The 22,706-nt window shown below is 49.7% G+C and overlaps 7 protein-coding genes across 7 annotated transcripts; 3 read left to right on the top strand and 4 right to left on the bottom strand.

Annotated features, from left to right (window-relative positions):
- Positions 1-47: 47 nt before the first annotated feature.
- On the top strand, positions 48-1,788 carry FPRO_06020 (uncharacterized protein; the record flags this gene model as incomplete). Its single annotated transcript, XM_031229113.1, has 2 exons — positions 48-1,670; positions 1,717-1,788. 2 exons carry the CDS (start codon positions 48-50, stop codon positions 1,786-1,788), a joined length of 1,695 nt encoding a protein of 564 aa, XP_031079382.1.
- A 326-nt stretch (positions 1,789-2,114) lies between these two features.
- On the bottom strand, positions 2,115-4,831 carry FPRO_06021 (uncharacterized protein; the record flags this gene model as incomplete). The annotated part of the gene is made up of 2 exons (XM_031229112.1): positions 2,115-4,204; positions 4,252-4,831. The coding sequence occupies 2 exons, from the start codon at positions 4,829-4,831 to the stop codon at positions 2,115-2,117; spliced, it is 2,670 nt and encodes an 889-aa protein (XP_031079381.1).
- Positions 4,832-9,191: 4,360 nt separating this feature from the next.
- On the top strand, positions 9,192-11,013 carry FPRO_06022 (uncharacterized protein; the record flags this gene model as incomplete). The annotated part of the gene is made up of 3 exons (XM_031229111.1): positions 9,192-9,813; positions 9,883-10,092; positions 10,694-11,013. The coding sequence occupies 3 exons, from the start codon at positions 9,192-9,194 to the stop codon at positions 11,011-11,013; spliced, it is 1,152 nt and encodes a 383-aa protein (XP_031079380.1).
- Positions 11,014-11,654: 641 nt separating this feature from the next.
- Positions 11,655-12,095, bottom strand: FPRO_06023 (uncharacterized protein; the record flags this gene model as incomplete). Its single annotated transcript, XM_031229110.1, has 2 exons — positions 11,655-11,789; positions 11,841-12,095. 2 exons carry the CDS (start codon positions 12,093-12,095, stop codon positions 11,655-11,657), a joined length of 390 nt encoding a protein of 129 aa, XP_031079379.1.
- A 668-nt stretch (positions 12,096-12,763) lies between these two features.
- FPRO_06024 (uncharacterized protein) lies at positions 12,764-14,646 on the top strand (the record flags this gene model as incomplete). Its single annotated transcript, XM_031229109.1, has 2 exons — positions 12,764-13,768; positions 13,819-14,646. 2 exons carry the CDS (start codon positions 12,764-12,766, stop codon positions 14,644-14,646), a joined length of 1,833 nt encoding a protein of 610 aa, XP_031079378.1.
- A 673-nt stretch (positions 14,647-15,319) lies between these two features.
- FPRO_06025 (putative formate dehydrogenase) lies at positions 15,320-16,908 on the bottom strand (the record flags this gene model as incomplete). The annotated part of the gene is made up of 3 exons (XM_031229108.1): positions 15,320-16,366; positions 16,794-16,841; positions 16,906-16,908. The coding sequence occupies 3 exons, from the start codon at positions 16,906-16,908 to the stop codon at positions 15,320-15,322; spliced, it is 1,098 nt and encodes a 365-aa protein (XP_031079377.1).
- A 2,715-nt stretch (positions 16,909-19,623) lies between these two features.
- On the bottom strand, positions 19,624-22,485 carry FPRO_06026 (uncharacterized protein; the record flags this gene model as incomplete). The annotated part of the gene is made up of 1 exon (XM_031229107.1): positions 19,624-22,485. The coding sequence occupies one exon, from the start codon at positions 22,483-22,485 to the stop codon at positions 19,624-19,626; it is 2,862 nt and encodes a 953-aa protein (XP_031079376.1).
- Between the last annotated feature and the right edge of the window lie 221 nt (positions 22,486-22,706).

The following is a 22,706-nucleotide window of genomic DNA, read 5'->3' as shown; positions in this document are numbered from 1 at the left end:
GGCTCTCGGGAAACTCAAGTGATTCCGTCAGCCTCAGCGATCACATAATGCCTCCAAGAAAGGCAATACCTGAGCCTGATACTCAACAAGATCCTGCAAGATCCTTACGAAAACGCGGGTACCAAGATCTCGAATCCATTCCCGAAAGCGACCTTGAAACATCGCCAGTAAAGCGACAACGAAGTGCAGCTCATCGTTCACCCAAAGTAGCCACTGGAGCGAATGGACATACAGAAGCTATACACCGAGATGTGATAGGAGACAGTGATGCAAGCTCATCCGAATCATTATCAAGAGTCGACCCAGATGAAACCCCTAAACCTGCACCAAAACGACGAGGGAGACCACCAAAGAAGGCTGTGAATGGCGAAACTCCTACACCGAAAGCGAACCGTACTGCTCTTTTTGAAACGCCAAACAAGAAAACGCCCGTGGCTTTGAATGGAGCAACACCTGGAGGAGCAGACAGATCTGCCAAGCGAAAGAGTACGAGAGCGCTCATAGAACATGTTGTTGGCGACGACCTTACGGATGAGGAGGAATACGACGGCCTTGCGCAGCAAATCTACGAATCTAGTGAAGACGAAGAAGCGCTCGAGGGCGACGTTGCCATTTCCACCGAAGCTTCAGGTGTAGATGAAGCTGCGACACCTTCGAAATCGACACCTCGCCGGAAAGCTCATCGGAAAGCACCAGCTCGATCTCCAACTCCTCCTCGCGACTTGCCTCCTCACGAATTATACTTTGCGCACAACAAACCTGGGCGGGCCAAGACTTCGAATAATACTCTGGGATCACTCGCTCTACTTACACACGATGAATACTTTACCATTATGCGAGAAACTCAGGATCACCATGAGGCTGATATCGAATTTTTAGAGAGTCTGCATGCCGAATCATTCCCGCAATGGGCGTTCGAGTTATCGCAAGGGTTCAGTTTGTGTCTATATGGTTATGGCTCGAAGCGACGTCTCCTACACAAGCTTGCTGGTCACTTGTACTCTTCCATTAGGAAGGAGAAGGGGGACAAGATTGTTGTAATCAATGGCTACGCCCACAATACCACTATGCGCGAGGTATTGAGCACAATTGGCGCGGCTGTTGATCCAAGTCACCGCATTCCTCTAACGCAACCTGCCGTCATGGTCCCTGCCATTCTCTCACACCTAGCCACAACGTCGTCAACGCTGACTCTCATTGTTAACTCAATCGATGCGGCGCCTCTTCGTAAATCTGGCTCGCAGTCTGCTCTAGCGCAACTCGCGGCGCATCCTCAAATAAAGATGGTGTGTTCAGCTGATACACCAGACTTTGCACTACTGTGGGATATAGGTGTGCGATCTGCGTTTAACATGGTGTTCCACGACTGTACGACCTTTGCCCCATATGGTGCCGAGCTGGATGTTGTGGATGAGGTACACGAGCTTCTCGGGAGGAATGCTCACCGAGTCAATGGTAGAGAAGGCGTTGCATTCGTTTTACGAAGTTTGCCCGAAAATGCCAAGAATCTGTTCCGCCTCTTGGTGGGCGAGGTTCTCATTGCGATTGAGGAGGAGAGCGACAGTGGCGATGAGCCAATTGGTGTTGAGTATCGAATGGTGTACAACAAGGCCGTGGAAGAGTTCATCTGCAGTTCCGAGATGGCTTTCCGAACCCTGCTGAAAGAGTACGTTCATTGTCATATTCCGTTACACAATCACCACTAACGAAGACTAGATTCCACGACCATCAAATAATCACGAGTATGAAGGATGCTCTGGGAACAGAGCTGCTGAGCTTGCCATTTAGAAAAGACGAGCTCGAGGCAATCCTAGAGGATCTCATGTCATAATGTAAAACTAGTTTAACATATAGAATCGGAAGCATAGCCAAGGTGCATGGGCGCTGGTGTTGGGAGAGCATAAGATCTCATGAGAGAGTTGAGTTACATTATTGTAATTGGAAAGGGGGTATAAGTAAAACACATAGGGAAACAATTACCCTAAATTGAGACCATCTTGAAGTCTGTCATGAACATTACGTCGTCTATGCAGCCGTCTGCTATGTTTTGCTCTCTATGTCAAGCATCAGTCCTGAAGAAACCACCGGAACGCCACCTTTGATGTACTTTTATATCAAACACCGAGGCTTTTCACACATGTCCACAACACCACTGGTACGATAACGTTGTCGTTCCCGCCAGTAAGAACAGCCTCTGTCAAGCTCGCCATGGATGCGCACATCGCAGCATTTCGTGTGCCAGCAATCACTCCAGGCTGCTCACCTGCAGCAGGCCAACCACCGATTCTCAGCCACATACTGGCGGCACCAAGTCCCAGCATGACAGCCACAGCAAAGGCGACGCTGCCCTCAAGGCTCTTACCGCCTCCCCAGAGCCACTTCCGACGTCCATATCGACGGCCGATGAGAGAAGCAGCTGCGTCTCCTAAACCCACACAGATAACTCCAGAGACAAGACTGACATCTCGAGTTGTGACTTCCCAACCAGACAGGTAGCCAGATCCAGAGCGTGGTAGAGAAGCAAGGCCCAGCCAGAGAGGAATGGCGCACCCAATTAGAAGAAAGATGTGCGAGATGACAACTGGACCACGGAAGTCTCTGCCGTCGACGTATGGTGCTAGGAATGAGGCAATAGGTTTTGATAGTGGAGGTAGCTGACTTGCCCGCAGAAGATCCAGGATCAAGAAGACCGCAAGAATTAGAGACAGGGCAAGAGCTGCATACGTGGGATCGATAAAGGTTGCGGGCAAAAACATGCCAACCATCATAAAGTGGAACACCTTCCGCCGTGTATCTACCTCATAGATGTCCTTCAGACGAAAGACGATAATGAGCCCCAGAATCAAGATGCCCATCCAGTAAGCACTCAACAAAAGTCGAGTGTTTGCTTCTCCAAGGTCGTTATGGCGAACGTGCTGTACCCAGCCAGAGTGGCATTGTTTGTCTTCTGTAGGATCAATTCGCGGGGGTAGGCAAATCCATCTTTCCAAGTTCAGACTGACAACTTGATATCGGAACCAAGACCAGTCGCCGAAGAGATATCCCAAAGCCCACCCAATGGGCTCATTACCATCTAGGGCATAACATTGTACATAAGTTCGAATGCCACCAAGGATAATAACTATGATACTCAAGTAGACGTATCCAGCATAAAGCCATTTTCTCATAGTCGCTTGCTCTTGAGTAAGCTTGAAGAAGGGCCGAACGGACATGGAAGTTGCTCGCTTTTTGCGTCCCGAAGGAGTATGCGTCGCGTTACGTCGATTCCCATGATCAAGGTGTGGTAAGGTATGTCTCCGTGCAAAAGACCAGTTTCCGAAAGCATCTGCAGCCGTGGGCGAAGAGGGAGCACTATCGGGTTCTGCTGGGTTCGGGGAGCTTGGTCCAAAGGTTCGAACTCGAGTAGGCTTCTTGAACAATGGGCCTGCCTCATCCTCGGATGAGCCAATGGTATCGTATACAGCATCCTCATACTCTGGTCTTAATAATTCGTGCCTCAGCCGTCGTAGCGAGAAAATTTGTTTGAAGTTCTTCCAGAGTGGCGGCCGTTGAGAGACTGACACTCTCCGAAATCTCCATTTCGGCACTCTGGCCAAAGCAATTCCCCAGCTTATGACACGTCCACAAAAGAAGAGGAGAGAAAGTCCGCCACCCCACAACAGGGCTTTGAGAATCAAAACCTGGGGTGAAGAAGCTAGAAGCAAAACGTTGATAAGGGCGACTGACAGAAGCTGGAGCTCAGCCGTCAAGAGACTAGTTGTAGTGAGATAGTGCAATGTCACACACAAAGTTTGGTGAAGAGGATACAGCAGAATAGCTGTTTCTCCTGAAATAAAAGATTCTGGATGCTTGCTTTCGAAGTGTTCACGCTGCTTTGGGCTCCAGATTAATGGAATGCAAGTTAGGCCCCATGCTAGTACATCATATGTAGCATATGGATCAACCTTGGGAATAACGCTCTGCGGAATTGAAGCAAGGCTCAAAATAAGGTTAGGTAGAATCGCTGCTGGGTTGCTTGACGAAATAAGAAGCGAGACATATAGAGTAATCGCCGAAGGGTATAATATGGGAGCGGGGTCGAAGTGCGCAGGAAGCTCGAGAGGTATTGGGTGAGATGGTGTCCTGTTACGGTATGCCCAAGCGACGACCCGGACAGGATACAGAGCGAGTAGTCCCGCATATACAAGGCCACAGAGTAGAATATCTATGATGGTTAAGGCAAGGCTGTCAAAAGGGAGGAAATGCGCATACCTTTTCCCCAGATCTTTATGAGCTGCAATACCTGGGAATTTGAAGCCACCATGAGACCCAGCGCTAAAACAATGCCAGCCTCAGTTATGCGTCGAACAACGACTCTTCTTCGTTTTTTGAGGGCTTCGAGCAGACGTTTCGTTTCCGGTGTCTCGGTAGGCATGGGCGGCTTGTCTACGGTGCGGATGACATGACCATCAAGAAGCGCTGGTGATGGAAGAGGTGTTGAAGAGCCAGACAGCGGTTCATTGAGACCTCTCAATCCTTTGTGCAGGTTGGCTTTTGGCGCCGGTAAACCTTTTAGATAATGCTCGTCGTCAGCTTCGGAGCCACTGTCGCTCGTCTGCGGCGAGTCCTTGAGAAAACTTGGCCATGTCGTAGGCGAGGGTTCGTGGGGATCATCGTCACTGGTCTTGGCGGATTGCGCTTGGCGGTTCCTCAGCGTAAAACGATCCGAGAGATGAGGAAGGTCTGCGTTCTGGTGATGGTACGGGTGAGGCGATCGCGATCGAACTCGGAGGCTGTCTTGTTCGTCGGGGTCGAGAGTATTTAGAGAGTCGGGGCTGAGATGCTCTGTCATGACGAGGGTATTCAAGGTATCTCGATATCGATCATGGGAAGACAACGGGGCTGCGTATGCGCCTCAAACACGTTTCAAGGATATTGTCGCAAACAAATGGGCCAAATTGATCAATAAAGAGAGTGAGAGTGGTTTGAATCAGAGGCTATTCCTGTTAGTAGAGTTATCTCCACGTCGTCGGTTTTGTTGGAGGAAGCTCGAGCATCTGTCCTCGTCCACATGTGACAGTGGACTTGTCCATCGGGTGTTTCGTCAGCTAACTTCAATCAGTCAGCAACATGCATAAATAAGGCACGGCCACTCATGAGCCACGTCTATCGATAGTGGCTTTAGGGAACAGGAAAACTTCGGACCTTGGCTTCAAGTGCTAAAAGTAATTAGGCAAAACCCCCTAAGCCTATACTAGATTTACTCAAGTCTTTTTATCACTTGGCATTAAATATTTCGAGTTTCCTTACTTCCATTGGAGGGGCTCGATACCTTATCATATGCAAGTAACCTCATCCGTCTTCAACAAATTCACTATCGAATTCATCAAGTTGGCAGAAATACCCTATAGCTATGAGGCAAATATTCACTGACAATTAAAGGACTCCATAGGTCCAACCAGTCGGTTTGATCTTTTATTTCCCTTGATGTTTCTTATCAATTTCTATAGCATCTGAATGTTAGTATTGTAACATTCCAGTTCAGTCGCTAAATATCTACTTGACTCCCTCCCTTGTCTTGGAGAACAAACTCAAATATTTTTTCTATCCCTTGGAGAGCAGGAGAAAGACGTAATGAAACAAGATCACATGCACAAGCTTCTTTACTGGGAAGAGAAACATACAGAATTGTCTCATTTACAGATGGACATGTCTAACGAGAAAACAGTCATGACGACACAAACAACTCAACAGCACCACTATCAATCAGATCGAACCACTGGGGCTTCCGAGTGGTCTAAATTTAGACATACATTCAACCTTCAGCCAGTGGGACTCTCAGCTGTCTCCCCACGCCCATCCTGGACCTTCAGCACACGCTCGTAGGCTGTGCAGGAATCGCTCTTCAGTCTTAAGGTATCCAGCATATGCAAGGATGATACATACGTCAACTGGACCTTGTTGGTTGTATCGGATCAATGGTCTACAAGCTATATCTGCCGGTTCAACAACAATAAGCCATTTGGCTATTGCCAACTATCGCCAGACCATACAATCATTCATCTTTATACCGCAAGCCATAAGTTAGCTCAAAATCAACCAAGAGCTAAGAGTTGGATCTAAGACCCAAAAATCAACTTGCTACTTCTTGTCTCGAGACAGTTGCGCTTTTTTGACAGCAATTTGTCTCTGATTGTGGTTTCTGGTTGGTCTACCGACTGATACTAAGCCTCTATGGCTGCATTGGCGTGTCTCACAACCAAGACACATCTCGTAAGTGTGCGTGCTGGCAGCTGGCTGACCGTCATTCACAGAGGAGACATCAAAACACAATTAGTATGTATCTCTGCTTTTCCCACAAAAGGCTGGAGTTTCATGCTCCGAATTTGGGTGTAGTGACTCGAACTGCGATTTGGTCAATCGTTACAGCTGAGGTTACAGCGCAAACATGGCTGCATATGACCCAATGGAATTTCATCTGTGCCAGCCATTCCCTTTTTTTCCAGATGCGCTGGTCCACGTTGGCGGAATCGACTTTACGGATAACGAGATAGGCCGCGTGGAGCTTTATGAATGAATGACACGATATTGACTGAGCATCATCTCGCAGCAACTGATCATCAACGGTCAGTAGCAATTCAATTCTGACACAGAATTGTTGAGCCGCCAGATCCGGTTGCATACATCATCTCTTCTTGGCACCAAAATTTGCTTCGTTTGGACGGACACGCCGCCGGAGCCAAGGACTGTGCACGTTTCCGTACTCCATCTCATGACAAAAAAGCACCAAAAATAAGGATCAACCGAAATTCCCCATCGTATTACAGTTTGATATTGCGCATTTCCGTCATCGCAGCTGGTGAATTTGTCGATCCGTCATACGAACAAAGAAGTTGGCACGAATAATCAAGTTCAAGTTCAGAGTTGAAAGATATCACACCTGGTCGCTTATCACGACAATTAAGAGCAACCATTACCAGTCTCAACTTGGCGTATCATAGAACAAAGGTTCAAGGCCAAACACCAGCAACGAGTTTCACGCAGACAAGTTGGTTGATGATCGATATGCATCTTTGCTGCACATGGGCGATCATACATACGCCAGACCAGGTCAATTGATTGTGTTCATAATCACGGCCCCAAGTTACAAGACACGATCAACGCTCTGAAAGGGTTGGATAAGAGAAGATGAAGATGGAAAGACTACCTCACCAAGGTCAGGGACAGGGTTCAGGGGACTAACCAGGTGGGTCAAACATGGAATGAGGATCGGGGCCATGCGGGCAAAAAAAAGCATCATCTTGGGACCAATGGCTTGGGCCCGAATGTTGACCCGCCTCGATGCTCAGCTTTTTATGGCGATTCCTCGTATTCACCTGGGAACGAGGCGGTTTCTCACCCCTTCTTGCCCTTCCTCTCCAATCTGTCAATTGACATACTTCCCATGGGTCTCAGGGGCTTTTTAAAGAATACGAAGGGCAGGACGATGGGCTCATACGGAGACAATCACACAATGCTCCTCTTATACAAGCCCGTCCGTCTGCCGTTACATTCACAGTGACATCACAAAGCTCATGAAGCTCCGTATCTTAGCGGCGTATGTATGGGTTGATGAGGCGCCGCCGTCTGAGCAACGGAAGGACAGGTACCAGGGGGTCAACGGATGTGGTAACGGTGCCCCTATAGACAAAAATACTCGTGCAACCGTTTACATGGTGATCACTCAAGTCGAACCAACGCCTGTGCAGTAAGAACGGGGGATCCAAGACCCAACCATACCAAAGGTGGTATATCGGAATTGTGACAACCGACTTCTGTTGATGGCCCAGTTTGTACCGGCCAATAATTACTAAACAATGGCTGAAACCTTTATTAAGTTTCTATAGCGATTGGATGTTCCAAGAATGAGCAGTTGTGCCCTTGCTATCAGACAGTCAGTGCTTCAGCTCATCTCTGGTCAACTTCAGGTCAAGCAGTCAGCACACCTCATGTCTTGGATTACCCTCCACAGTGTTTACTGACAAGAAATGGAGGACAGAGGGCTATGTACGTACACAGGCAGATATGGCCTTGTTGAGCCGCCCTTGGGCACCCAAACTCCACCAAAGCCCATCCCTCCCAGGCTCCCCGGGCTGCTCAGTGCTCAACCTCTGGCCTCTGCGACTGGGTTTCCAGTTGGCGGAGGTGTAGCCGGCCGCCGGCTGAACTTGGCGGGACGACAGAAGCGCTAGACGAGGCCTAGCTTTTTGTCTAGTGCCCGGGTGGCTATCGTTAAGAACTGCAAGCGGCTCCCCCCCAAGCCTAAAAAAGAAACACGCATAGCGATTTTGTCTAGATCTCCAACAGCCTCTGGCCTTTGCCACTCAGCAGACAAAAAACAAAAGTCACAGCAGCAAATAAGAAAACAGCTTACTTGGGCCATTGTGATAGTTGTCTGCAGCTCAGCCTCCTCTTGCCAAGACTAGTCTAGGCCTCGGGGCTTTTAGCAGGACAGAGCAGATCCCCTCATCTACCCACGATTCACCACCGCAGGCTGCATTTAACACCAAACTCTCCTCTTGCTCGCCCTGAACTTGAGTTCAGTCTCGCAGTTGGCTTGACGTGACGGACTCAGCTCGTGTAACAACCATCACTCACTCCACTGCCTCCACTTCCTCCACTTCCTCCACTCCCTCGCCCACACTCCCCAACGCCTCGGTCGACTGTCAATTGCTTACAGTACAGTACCGGCAGGCGGCACACCATTCGCTTTCTTGGTCCCTTTTGCTTCTCTCATCCTCACATCACCAGCTGTGTCTCCATTCATAGAACCGAGCAGACTCCTCTCTCGTACGCTAGAGCCACCTCCTTGTCTGCTTGGCACACGACACTCTTCATCATCGATAAAGGGAATCACCCCTCTGGCCGGCTGTCGTCTGCACGTTCTTGAACCCTAGCTTGCTTGCTGCACTGTCTTCACCACTCACCGTCTGGGATCTCGCCTCCTCAACTTCACCACCTGCTCCCAGCCAGTCGTCTCTCGTACCGTCCCCAAATAGCAAACCCAAAAAAAGCTGCCATCTGTCTTGGGTCCGCAATTCTGGTCTATTCTCAGCCGCTAAACGTCCTCTGCATATCCGTCTCCAGTCTTCTTCAGTCCTGATATCACCCTGCTCAACTCACAAAACTCAACCTTCTCCCTTCCTTCAAACCTCCTCACTCACTTCTACATCATGGCATCTGTCGACATCAAGAACGACTACAGCATGGAGGCAGGATTGTTGAGCACTGACCGAGAAGAGAGGACCATGTCGTCAAAGGAAGCACTCCTCCAGGATTCGGAATCTGCCCAGACCATCCCACGGACAAAGACCAGAAGGATATCCCCAGCTGGCAAGGCCTTGATTGCTTTGGCCGCTTGCTGTCTTCTGGGCGTTGGTGTAGCATCCATTGGAGGCGCTACCCGACTCTGCCCTGGACATCTCCGCCATGGTGATGTTGGAAAGCATGACATGAACGCTCATCGACCAAATCTTTCCGATTCCATGGCCCAGATGGTTCGACGACAAAACACACCAGCACCTACCGATACAGAGCAGGGCACTGATCCTACAAATGCCGCTTCTGATGGCGCTTCCAATGCTCCCTCGGGCGGCTCTTCAGGCGGAGCCTCTGGTGGTGCTTCAAACACCGTACAGCAACCCACTGCTACGGCTGATGAGCCCACGAACGAGGCTAGCGAGACTGCTGTTCAGCCTTCCGCTACCGCCGGAGAGCCAACCGACCAGGCCAGCGCCACGGATGAGGCCTCAAACACCCAGGCTCAACCGTCAGTTACTCAGCCATCTGCCACCAGTGAGCCATCCTCACCCTCGCGCCCTGCGAGCTCAGAACCTGAGGAACCCACCTCTAACCCGGATACAGGCCGACCCTCTGCCACTGCCCAACCTACCGAGGACTCAGCTACGGAAGCATCTCCTTCTGCCACGGAATCTCAAGAGGAGCCTACTCAGGCTGCATCCACAGCCGCTTCTACACAGCGAACCACCCGCAGGACCACGGAGAACCGACCCTCGTCCACTGAGGACTCTTCCCCTGAATCGACCACCGATGATTCCGAGGCCACTGCCACTGGTACGTCCGTTTCGGAAGAGGAACCTTCTGAGACTGTTCCCTCTTCTCGTGCTTCAACTTCCAATCCTTCTGCTCCTAGTGCTGCAACCTCCACTGCTGCCAGTACGTCTACTCGAAGAAATTCTTTGCCTGATACCTCCTCTTTTTCTGAATTACCGTCCGAGACGGCTTCTTCGGGTGAGACCCTTCAATCCACCGCCCTTGATGATACTTCCACTGTTATCGAAACTGCCACCGTTCCCTCGTCCACTGTCGCCGAAGCCACCACTGTCCTCGATTCAACTTCTGAGTCAGCTTCCGGGCCAACTCAAGAGTCTGAAACAGCCTCCCAGGCTTTAGAGGAGACAGAGACGACTACCGGTATGTGGGACGGACGAGCAGCAACAGGGCTCTTTCCAGGGACATTGCTGCGAATCCAACTCCCCAAACCTGTTGTGATATTACTGTTTCGTGCCATCTCCACAACCTGATGCTTTGACTTCGTGACTTTCGCAAGTGCGCCAAAACTTGAAAATGCCTTTTGACCTTTGATTGCCTCCGCGTTGACTACACACTTTTGCAAACGGTTACCATCGGAACGTATATGCTAACGTTAAGACAGACCAGGAAACCGCGACTCAGACAGACGAGGCTTCACGAACCTCAGACGATGCCGAAAGCGCGACTGAGACTAAGTCTGAACGAAGCACTGTGACTGGAACAGGTACCAGACGAACTTCGAGTGCTGTGCCCAAGACCTTCACTTCTACGCTTGAGGATGGTGGCATTACAACCCTGACTTCGACTTCTTGGGTTGAGGTTGTCCCCTCGGCCGAAGCCACCGCTGGCAGCCCTGATCTTCAGAACGCCGCTCCTCGATCCGTCAGTTCAGTTCTTGGCGCAGTTGTGGGTATGGTCTTCGGAGGGTTCATTCTCCTGTAAATGGATTATTTACACCTCGACCTTGCCTTACATCCAGCGAAAATGTCACGCGGATCCCGTGGCGAACGAACTTGTGGTCCCATTGCGGGCACCAGTTACTTCAGAATGGGTTCATCTTTATGAATATCACGGTCCTTTCTTCATGGGTTTAAAATCAGGATAATAGACTTGGGGTCAGCATCAGACGGGATTAATCAATAGACAAGAACTTCCACATACGGTTGTATCTTGGGGGGAGATTTGGTTCATTAATGGCGTCTAGCATATATGCCGAACATGGGTTGTATTTAAAAATGCATAGTACATGAGCGAATACAAGCACTTGAGTTTGCATATTCGATTTCATTTTCCCCTTTTCAAGCAAATCGATGCAGTCACCTTGTGCATGGTGGTCTTGACCTTTACTCTCAGAAACATGGGCTTGGTGCTTTCAGCCCAGCAAAGGGTGAACATTACGCACCTCAGGGTGAACATTACGCACCCCCAGGCGTGACCGATTCTGATAATGCCGTAGATCAACGCAACACATGTCATTTGTGGGAATATTTGTTTAATTCGAGGGTATAACCAAAAGCGCCAACAACTCCTGCCCATCCGCCTACACACATTCGCCACCAACTCAGCCTTCTGTCCTGACGTCCTTAACCAGGGCCAATCCTGGGCATATCGTGATGCTCGCTCAATCTCGACAGGTAAGTATTGAGTTCTTCGACACGCTCCTTATGTGTTTTGAGAAGTTCTGGCCGCGAGCTTGAAGACTCGGCGAGTTTGAGCAGCTATAGACTGGTTAGCATGATTTTAACAATAGAAGGTAATGAAAGACTTGCCCTCTTCTTTTTTATCTCTTCGTGGCGCTTTTGAGCCTCCGTCTTTTGAACTTCGGGTTTGCCCTCATCATCATGGGGCTCTTGCTCCTCTCCATCCTCGCTCTTCTTCTTTCTCTTCTCTTCGTCATTGTTTCCGGTATCGAGGTTCTTCTGAAGATCGGTCTTATCGCGCTTCTTCTTTTTCTTGTGTATTTTGGCGCCCTTGAGTTTCAGGGCACCGCCGCCACCGACAGCAGCATAATCGTCGGAGCCCATGGTGTTATGGTGCTTTCGGAAGGGTTGTTGGTGAGGCGATGGTCATGGACTCGACATCAGTGGTAGAAGAAGTGACTAATCAATATATGGCGGTGCAAGTGGCTGAGATCCACCGAAGAGAGCAAGGGGCTGGGCTAGAGTGGTAATGTGTTTCTGATCTATACGCGGAAGGGAAAAGCGAAGCAGCACTTGCATTGACAAAGAAGCTTCCTTGTGATGAGTTGGGTAAAGCCGACTCCTATCTTTTTCAACTTGGCCTTCTTTCTTTGTCCTGTTCCACTATAACGAAGCAAACATTGCCCCTTTTTGGTATTGAATGAAAAGGAGAGTTCATGAGCAATCAATCAATTAATTATTGACGAATACGAATACTTTCTTAATTGTGCTTTTATTCCCCGTCTTTTTAACCTCGACTGCTCCAAAAACACTTCAAAACAACTACCGACCACTGAGATCTCTACGTCACAGATCTTGCTTCCTCACATCCTTCGGCTGCCGATCGCCCAACACATTCACTCCAAGTCTGCGCGACAACGAACCGCGATGCGCATTGGTCTTTAACAGCTGAAATACTCGAATTGAATACTCGCGGTTCCTCCATTTTGGCGGATTGGTCGATTAACTAGTCGCTGGGAAGAGGGGGAAAGGACAACCACACAGAAACCACAATGGCGCCGCCTTACGGACTCCCGTCGAATACAAGAGATTCGCTGGAACTCGCTTCCTTGGCTAGTTCAAGTCAGCTCAACGAAGAGGGAGCTACAGAGATCTCGTCAAGGCCCAGCATATCGTCGTCGAGGAGACTGTCGCTCGAACAAGATGACCCCCTCGACAGTGCCAATCCTGCAAACAGGATGAATCGATCATACTCAGTATCCTCAGCCTTTGACTTCTCCGCCAATATGTTTCCTCTAAGCTCTACGGCTGGTGCCGAAGGTTACGCTCCCATTGGAGCACCAACATCAAGATTAAGGCCGAGCGGCGGCTTAGGAGGAGGATCATTGGAGAAAAACAAGACTTTGACATACTTGAACGGATTGTCGCTGATAGTGGGACTTATTATCGGCTCAGGAATATTCTCGTCGCCAGGATCTGTGAGCACAAGAGTTGGGTCGCCTGGTGCAGCGATACTTGTCTGGATTATCGCGGGTATACTCGCTTGGACAGGCGCTGCGTCTTACGCTGAGCTCGGCGGGGCAATTCCTCTCAATGGCGGCGCTCAAGTTTACTTGGCCAAGACATTTGGCGAGGTGATAGGCTTCCTCTTTACATGGGTTGCCATGCTGGTCCTTAAGCCCGGCAGTGCCGCTATCATCGCCATCATCATGGGTGAATACTTTGTTCGAGCCTTCATCGGCCCTGACGCTGAGCATGTAAGCCCTTGGATCAACAAGGCTGTTGCGCTTGTAGGACTGTTCATTGTAACGTTCTTGAATTGTGTTTCTACAAAGCTCGGCACGCGTGTGAACGATACGCTCATGTTTATGAAATTTATCGCTTTGCTGGGCGTCACAGTTACTGGTGTTGTCGTTGCCATCACAGGAAAGACCCTCAAGGGCAAGTCGGAAGTTGAGTGGAAGCCGCATCAGCTGTTTGAAAACACATCGACCGACATGTCTGCTTGGGCTCTCGCCCTTTATGCTGGTCTTTGGGCATATGATGGCTGGGACAATGTGAGTTGTAGCAGTCAAGTTTGCAAGTCTCGATAACTGACATAGTCCAGACAAACTACGTCGTTGGGGAGTTTAAGAACCCAACTAAAGACCTGCCCCGAGTCATCCACACAGCCATGCCTCTGGTCATCCTCTGCTATGTGCTAGCTAATATCGCCTACTTCCTCGTCCTACCTCTCGAGAGCATGGATGGATCCAATACAGTAGCTGTCATGTTTGGAAACCGGGTGTTTGGTTCTGTAGGCTCACTCATTCTCGCACTCATCGTTAGCGCGAGTTGTTTCGGTGCCCTCAACTCTTCAACTTTCACCTCCAGCCGTTTGGCATATGTGGCTGGCAAGGAGGGCTACATTCCTTCGATCTTTGGCACTATTGGTATTGGGGGCAGCCCACACGAGCACGAGCTTAGCACACAGCGTACACGAAGTTGGTTCACCCGCAAGATGCGAAGAATGTTTGGCGATGAAGATGCTGGACTGTTTTATACGCCAGTCTATGCACTCATTCTCAACGCTGTTCTTACAGTTGGTTACGTGGTCGTTGGCGAGTTCAGCACTCTCGTCACCTTCTATGGCGTTGCAGGCTACACATTTTATTTCCTCACAGTTCTGGGTCTGATCATCCTGCGCGTGCGAGAGCCGGGACTCGTACGACCGTACAAGACCTGGATCACGACGCCCATTATTTTTTGCTGCGTCAGTCTCTTCCTCCTCAGCCGTGCTGTCTTCGCACAGCCTTTCCAGACTATCGCTGTCGTGTTCTTCGTGGTAGCTGGTGTGCCTGTTTATTTCTGGCGTATTAGAGGGCGAGACGAGCAGATCTTGAGACGGAGAGGACAGCCCAGCGAGGAAAAGAAGTGGTGGCAATTCTGGAAATGATTGGAAAATCTAGCATGGATTGGGAGAGTTGGCAACGAATTCATGTCATGAAGTAAAATTATGGTCAGCCATATATATAGCGCTTGATGATGGCCTATAACGAAGCATACCAAAATAGCGAGATATTTTTTGTATTAATAGCAAAGGAAAAAGACACGGAAAAGCAGAGCATTTCTGCTTGGCTTCACCTTGGCGGTAGTCATTTGAGTGAAGGTGTAAAATAGCTGTTGACGTGCACAGATAGCCCGATGCCTGCTGCATTATTGGGCTGATTATAGGAACCAAGAAGGATAATCAAAAGATAGGACACGAGGTTTCTTTTGAAAAAGGTAGTTCATTTATAGGTGTTATATCCATTACCGTCCTTTTTCTTCTATGCCAGTATTAGTATTTATTGTACATTGCAAGGTTCAGGATAGATTTAGCCTTTGCTCTAAATATTAAAGTTATTTAAAGGAGATCACCAAGTAAAAATAATCGCTAGCTCAATAGATCAAGGGAGGCATTTCATGGCATCTTATTGAGATCACTGAAGACAAGACAAAGGGAGGTAGAACTTTAACAAATTGTATTATCTGCAACGCTGATTACTTTTGACCCGCGTCTATAATGCAGTTGTTGTAAAACTATTCATCATCATGTACAAATCATTTCTTCCATTCTCTCAATACATTTATTTCTTCTCACGCTGACCATAGGCCTTGGTGGCATAGTCACCCTGGTGGACGATAAGATCCTCAGGCTTGTAGTCGTGGCGGCCAGAGAGGTAAGAGTCGATGATGGCCTTGGTACCGTTGGCATATCGGATCTGAGCGTCCAGAGAAGTACCGGACATGTGAGGAACCATGGCGTTACCGCCACCCCAGTTGTTCTTGGCGGTTCGCAGAGGGTGCTCCTTGGGAGCGGGCTGGTGGTCCCAGACATCACCACCGTAACCGGCGAGGTGACCAGACTTGAGAGCGGCAGCAACGTCCTCCTTGACGACGATGGCACCACGGGCAGTGTTGACGAGGTAAGAGCCCTTCTTCATCTTGGCGATGAGGTCCTTGTTGAAGAGACCCTTGGTCTTCTCGTGGAGAGGGCAGTTGATGGTGACGATATCACACTGAGCGAGCATCTCCTCGAGGGTGTCGACGCGGCGGCAGCCAATCTCCTTCTCCTTCTCGGGAGAAAGGGGCTGGTAATCGAAGTAGAGGAGCTCCTTGCAGTCGAAGGGCTTGAGGCGGCGGAGGACACGCTCACCAATGCGGCCGACAGCGACAGTACCGACAACCTTGCCCTCAAGGTCGAACTCCTGCTTGGCAGCATGGGCAACGTTCCAGTCACCGGCCTCAATCTGCTCGTGGGCAGGGACGAAGTTGCGGATAAGGACGAGGATGGTCATGAGAACGTGCTCAGCAACGGAGACGACGTTGGAGCCAGTGACCTCAGCAACGGTGATACCGCCGTTGGTCTTGTTGGCAGCGTTGAGGTCGACGTGGTCAGAGCCGATACCAGCGGTGACAGCGAGCTTGAGCTTCTTGGCGCGAGCAAGACGCTCAGCGGTCAGGTAACCAGGGTGGAAGGGAGTGGTGATGATGATCTCAGCATCCTCGAGCTCCTTGTCGAAGGTAGAACCCTCATCGTCCTTGTCAGATGTGGTGACGAGAGTGTGACCTTGGTCCTCGAGCCACTTGCGGATACCGAGCTCGTTCTCAGTGGTACCGAGAAGGAGGGGTTGCTATGACACGGGTTAGTTGCCATGAAACCAATTTGCTGAGAAGTGATTTGAAGAGTGGTTGAGGGGTTGATGATGCAGTGTTCAAGACAATGGGTGTAAGTTGGGTTGCATTGTTGCTCAGACCCATGCAGTGTATACCACAAGAGTGGCACGAGCCAAACAATGCCACCCAACTGTCACTTCTCGATGTCTTTGCATGTTGCCCAGACGTTGCCCCGCATCATTGGGCTGGATGTGGCTGATTCTCATGTAGTGAGACCATTTCCCCGCGTTTGAGATCGACAAGCGCGGAGGGGTGGTGTGTGGGGAGTTGTTTGTGGTTGTCGGTAGATATGAGAGTTGAAGGCAGAATCAACGACCTTTGAAGATAGTTGATAGAGAATCAAGAGGAACTGGGTTGAAGCAAATAAAGTGATTAAAGACATACATCCTTGGCGTGCTGGCCACCGTCGTAGAGAACTGCAAGAACCTTGACCTGTTTTGGCGTGTTAGTTGAGGCTCAAGAGGATATAGAGATATATACGGAGAGGAATGCTTACCATTTTGGCGGTTGTGGAAAGGGTTTATTGGTTAGAGGAAGAAGTAAGAGAAGAAGGAGGAAGAAAGATGATGATGATGAGAGTGAGGAGGAGAGAAAGTAGGATATCGAGGGTCCGATGCCAGATATTTATGCTCTGGAAATGAACGCGCCATGGCTGTGTATCTTGTCACCAAGTAAGCCTGTTACAGCGATGTATGCTCTCCACAGTTAGGGAGACAAGACAAAGATGGCACAGCCAAGGTTCCACGTCTCACGCACACTCACAAGCACAAGCACCGCAGTGCTGCGCTGTAATGCTTGCGTTCTCGCCATGAACGGAACTGGAACCGTGGCACGGGCAGGGGCCGGTGTCTCTCAGACAGCGAATCTCCATCGATCCCGCGAACCCCGAAGGTGTCGGCATCTGAGGGGGGGTCCCATGTGTGTACATTATGGAGTACTCGATCAGCTGTGGGCGTCAAAGTCTGGAAGCATTCTCCATCTCGGTAGGTTCTCTGTGGAGGCGACAAGCGCCGAAACTGGCAGCCGTAACAAGACCGGACATTGAATATCGAGCTGTCAATCCCATCAGGTACCTGGCCAGGCTGCTATTTGGAGTGTCTGTGGTCTGTAATTCACGGCGACCGGCCTTCAACCCGCTGGATGCCGTCCCAACTAACACGCTCGCAGCCGTAGAGAGCGGGGGAGGGGGAGCGCGTGCGACCACACACTTGGAGGGGTCTTACTCGAAGAGGAAAGTATGGGCAACTGGGCGAGAAGCTCCTCGTCCATGAGACGGGGCATATCTCGGTGTTCGGTGTTGGTTTGACTGGGGGAGAGCTCGAGAAGGGCAAAGTGGAGGATAAGAGCTAGAGCTGTAGACCAATCGCGTGTGGTCATCTTGCTCCAGGCGGGGTCTCCAAGGTTGCCTCTTTCGGCACCTACAGAGCGGGGTTGAAGCCTCCAGCCTCCCCAAGTCAACGGCAGCTACGGTACAAATCTCCGTCTCTAGGTATATTCTGCTGTCAAAAAGGAAAATTAAAGGTCATGATGTGTCTCCAAGGGACTCCAATCGAGAGAAAATTAAGTTAGCCTGCCTCTTGGAGAAAAAATGGAACATTCTAGGGAAACATTGTCCGAGGCGATGTGATACCTACTGATGATGATGGTGTAAGTGGAGACATGCTATGATGGATGGATGATGCCGTAACAACTACAACTACACCATAGCAACCGTACCCAAATTACTTGCTATTGAGTAATTGGGCTCCAGTTATCGCTACGGAGTCGTCAACTGTGGAAAACTGTTACTGTACTTGGAAACTGTTATCAATGATGCAGTTGTCCGCAGATGGACCGACTCTCCACTGATGAGGCTCTGATATCGTACGTAGGTTGCCTCATTTACACTTTACAAGGACTTGTCCCTCTCAACCATTAATATCTCCAGTATACTTTGGCCGATGACTGACACCTACTAAGACATCCATCGTCTCATGACTGCATACTATACCTTGTCGTAAACTCATATGCCTCAAATCTGATTTCCGTCGCTATTCGGTATCCCGCCATCCATCCGGTTTTAGCCCCCGAAACTCCTCCTGACCCATAACTCCGGCTACGGTCACGGATGCGGATGCGGGGTGGCCTCTTCCGCACTTTCATCTCCGGAGCTTCAGTGAGATTTGACCAGAACCGCCACATGATGATGGCGACGAAGCCAAGCTTTTTGGGACTCGGTCTGTTTTGTTGGTACAGTTAGTTGTTTTGCATCTCGAGTGTTTGCCTCTTTGGTTATGTCTCCGCATTATCATATTCCTGAGCTTGAGGACCTGCAGGTGAACAGCTCACTATCAAAACATGTGTATAGCTTCACACGATGACAGTAAACAGCTGGATATGAGTAGCATAACCTACTCTGCACAAACAACATTTTGTTTAACATTCGTTCATTTATTTCAAGAGAAGAATACAAAACTGAAATGGTGAAACTCATAGGACTGTATTCTCAAAAATATCAGCATATCTACCTACCCTGAATCTCCAGACAACCGGCCTCTATTAAACCCTCAAGGTTCTTCCTACTCATCCCCTACCTTTCCTTTCCTTGTGATCCCATTCAGAATCTGTCCCACAACGCCGTATCATCTCCGACCTGTCACCCAAGACCCAAATTAGCGTAGTCTGAGGTTGCCAAAGTTGCCCCTGGCGTTAGTTATAGTGTGGGCGTTTTCCCCCGCTGCCGGAGGTCAAAGCCGGCTTCGGAAATATAGCTCGCATCCGTAGCAGCTCAGTGTCTTGTAATATTCACGGATCAAGACGTCACGCTTCATCCGCAAGGAAAGACTAAGGATAATGAGGCTCAGTGAGATAACTTGAATGGCTGGAGGGTTTTCAGTCTAGCCGCGCTCTTCAGCTTCTAACATAGAATCTCAGTTGAACCAACACCTTTTCCTCGATACTCCACGACATCTCATTAACCATATCTTACAGCAAAATGAAATCCATTGTCCTAATTTTCATCGCAGAATGTCGCTGCACATATTGCTGGAATGCCGAGCCCCAGACCGTGATGCCGTCCCACAATCCGTCTACCTCCTTATCCCATCCGTAAAGCGCCAGTCCATAAATCATACCATACCTATCATAAAATAAACCCAACCCTACTCTGACCAGTCGTTATGAAGCAAATACGACGACATTACTCCGTAGACCGTACCTTTTAGCAAACCTGAACTTACATCAAAAACCCAAACAACAAAGAGGTTGGTATCGGTATGGGAGCTCCATCATCATAGTCATCAAAATCACTCGAGTTTTCCTCACCCCATCCGTCTTCTTCATCTTGCTGCCCTTGACCATTTTCATCTTCTTCCTCTTCTTCCTCTTCATCCTCATCCCCTCCGCCCATGTAGGGAGGGAAAAACTCGAATGGAATTCCATCGCTATCGACGTCATAGTAATCTGAATGATCGTCAATCTCATCACTGACAGAGCCATATTCGAAGTCTTCCCCTTCCTCGTCTTCGTCCTCTTCCTCTTCCTCGCGCTCGCCCTCATCATCAATTCCAATATTAGCACTGAGAATATCTACCACTGAGGGTTCCACATAGACTATGTCGAAGGCTTCCAGGACCTTTCGCCCCTCGACTCTTAAGACCTCAGTTTTCGGGATCGCTTGCTTCACGAGTTCTTTGACATCTTTATCATCAAGCGTTGTGACATCAGTTCGGAGACCAGCTGAAATCAACCGGCTGGTAAATGTCCAGTTGAGTGTTGGTACAAGATCGTCTGATCTTCCGACTAGAACCCTACTTGGATGGGGCTGCCAGCGTATAAGAGATGACCAGCATTCCCGATGTAGCCTCTCGGGTTTGTCAAGCAACGCGTGCGGATGTTTGGCGAGAAGTTGACATGTCTGTGGCTGATAGTCATGAGTTATGGTATACATGAAAGCACCGTCAGGCATGGCTTTTGTGGGCATATGAATGTCAGCACCCCCATTTACAAGCACAGGTGTCGTCCGCCAACAAGACCCAGATCTGAAACTATAATATAGCGGTGGCTCGCCCTCGAACAGCTCGTTCGGGTCCTGACCACGATCAAGAAGCACTTGAATCAGGCTTGATGGCTCGTCGGCAATCGGAGAAGGCTTCTCCAAGCACCGGTAGATCAACCCCTTACGGAACACGTTCGGGGTTGGCACTGACCTCATCAGGTCGGCGGCTCGTGTCCAGAGCTGCTTGTTCAGAGCTGTTTTGAGAAGATCCACCAAGAAGCCCTCGGAGGGACCCGAGATGCCGTACTTGGCGTAATCGAGGTGCAGAATGAAATCCGTCTTTCCATCATCATACGGTTCGTGAACGAATATTGAGAGAAGTCTTTCCAAGTCGCCCTTTTCTGGCCGTCCTCCGTTCTCAATGATCGCTCTAGCGATGTTCAAGTTTCCATGAATAATGGCCTCTGTGAATGGACGGCTGGTAGCAACGCCCTTTTCGTTTGGGTCAGCACCATGTTCAATGAGAAGCTTGGCTAGAGTGGCGTGCTGATTATCCCATTCACGGTTGAAGTAGGGTTCACATTGCCGTGTGCAGATAATGTTGAGTGGAGTGATCTCGTCTCTCGAATCTTCCAATGTTGCTCCTGCATCAAGCAGCAGCTTGGCAGAATCGTATAAACCGAGAATAGCAGAACCTTCGGCAGTCTCACCGACCCTGGCAAGCGCAGACAGACCTTCATTGTCTACCGCGTTGACATTGGCACCACCTTCGAGCAATGCTTGCATTGCATCTGTGTTGCAGCTCGCGCTCGCCACCATCAATGGTGTCATTCCAAGAAGAGTTTCCCGTGCATCGACATCGAAACCCTTAGTGATGAATTTCTGGATGATTTCGGCTTCGGAGACTTTACTGGGTTCCTTCGGAGGAGACCCGAGGGGGTCAAAAAAGTCTTCTGGCCGGAGGTGACGAGGCCCGAGAATCAGGTGAAGAATACTGAATTGATGTACAGATAATGTGGTGACATTTGAACCCAAATCAACGAGTCTTGCGGCATCATCGAAGCGACGTGAGAAACACGCCATCATGAGGGATGTCAACCCCGTCTCAATGAGTCTCTTATCAATATCGGCACCATGCTCAAGGAGATATGGGACTACGGTGTCCCAGTGTCCATACCATATTGCTTGAGATAGTGGTGTTCCCATAAACGGACCTTCGACATCGATGTCTTCTTGGTATTTTTCGTCAATGAGAAACTTGATGAGATCCATCATGTTCTCTTTCGCAGCGTGGTGTAGTGCGGTGAGTTTGAATCTGCTCGAGTCCACAGGAGTGTCATCCTGTCGCCATGCGAGCGGTTCCAGCTCAAAGTCTATTCCCTGATAGATGACCGGCGACGCTCCACGTTTCAATAGAAACTTTGCCGTTTCAATTTGCCCATGGCATATGGCGACATGTAAAGGTGTCCAGTTTCCCCCATGTAAATCCTCAAGCTCTCCTTCATCAACAGCTGGAGACTCGGTGAAAGCTTCCATGGGCAGATGTGGGCGACACAAGCACACACCCCACGAAGGGGCATCAACAGGAGCACCCGCATCGAGGAGAATCTCGATCATATCGATCCGTCCCTTACTCGCGGCAACATGTATAGGCTCCCACCTGCAATCGCTAAATATGCCATCATCGCAACCGCTTTCGAAGCAATCGCACGCGTCGTGTAACACATATGATGCGTCTAAATCAACTGAGTGGTCATCGTCCTGAATCCTCCAAACAGGGTCGTCGTAGTAATTCGAATGATAGTTGTACCACTTATGGTCAGGGCCGATGCGTGGTTTGGGTCTATGGGTGAAGGCTACCCGTGAAGCGTCAACGCCAGCTTCGAGAGCACGGCGCAAGGTATTGATGTCTCCATGTTCGACAGCCCAATGTATGGCACCCGGTCGGTCCGATCGAGCTTCGCGTTTCCAGAGAATCGGGTTGGCGATATCGTAGCAGTGTCGGTTGGCTCGTGATAAGCTAGCTATATCATATTTCTTGACCAAGAAGCCGGCGATATTACAGAGGACCTCGTTTGGCAGCCTGTCCAGCGAAGGCATGGTTGGCGAGCTACCTTGAGCGACGAGGGACCTGGAGAAGAGGATGATGCAAGGAAAGAAAAGTCAGGGTATGACTGAGTGAGTATGAGGGGGAGCTGTAGCTCATGCCTAATAATAATCCATGGCAATGGAATTTCTCGATTTTCCCGAAGTGGACCTGTTTGGCGAAGCTCTCGCATCACGCCAAAGCTGGACGGGCCAACCAGATCGAGATTTACCTA

The sequence above is a fragment of the Fusarium proliferatum genome, assembly GCF_900067095.1.
Source record: "Fusarium proliferatum ET1 genome assembly, contig: FPRO_scaffold003, whole genome shotgun sequence".
Lineage (NCBI taxonomy): Eukaryota > Fungi > Ascomycota > Sordariomycetes > Hypocreales > Nectriaceae > Fusarium > Fusarium proliferatum.
Note: the sequence above shows the minus strand (reverse complement) of the source record. Positions and strands in the feature narration are given on the sequence as shown.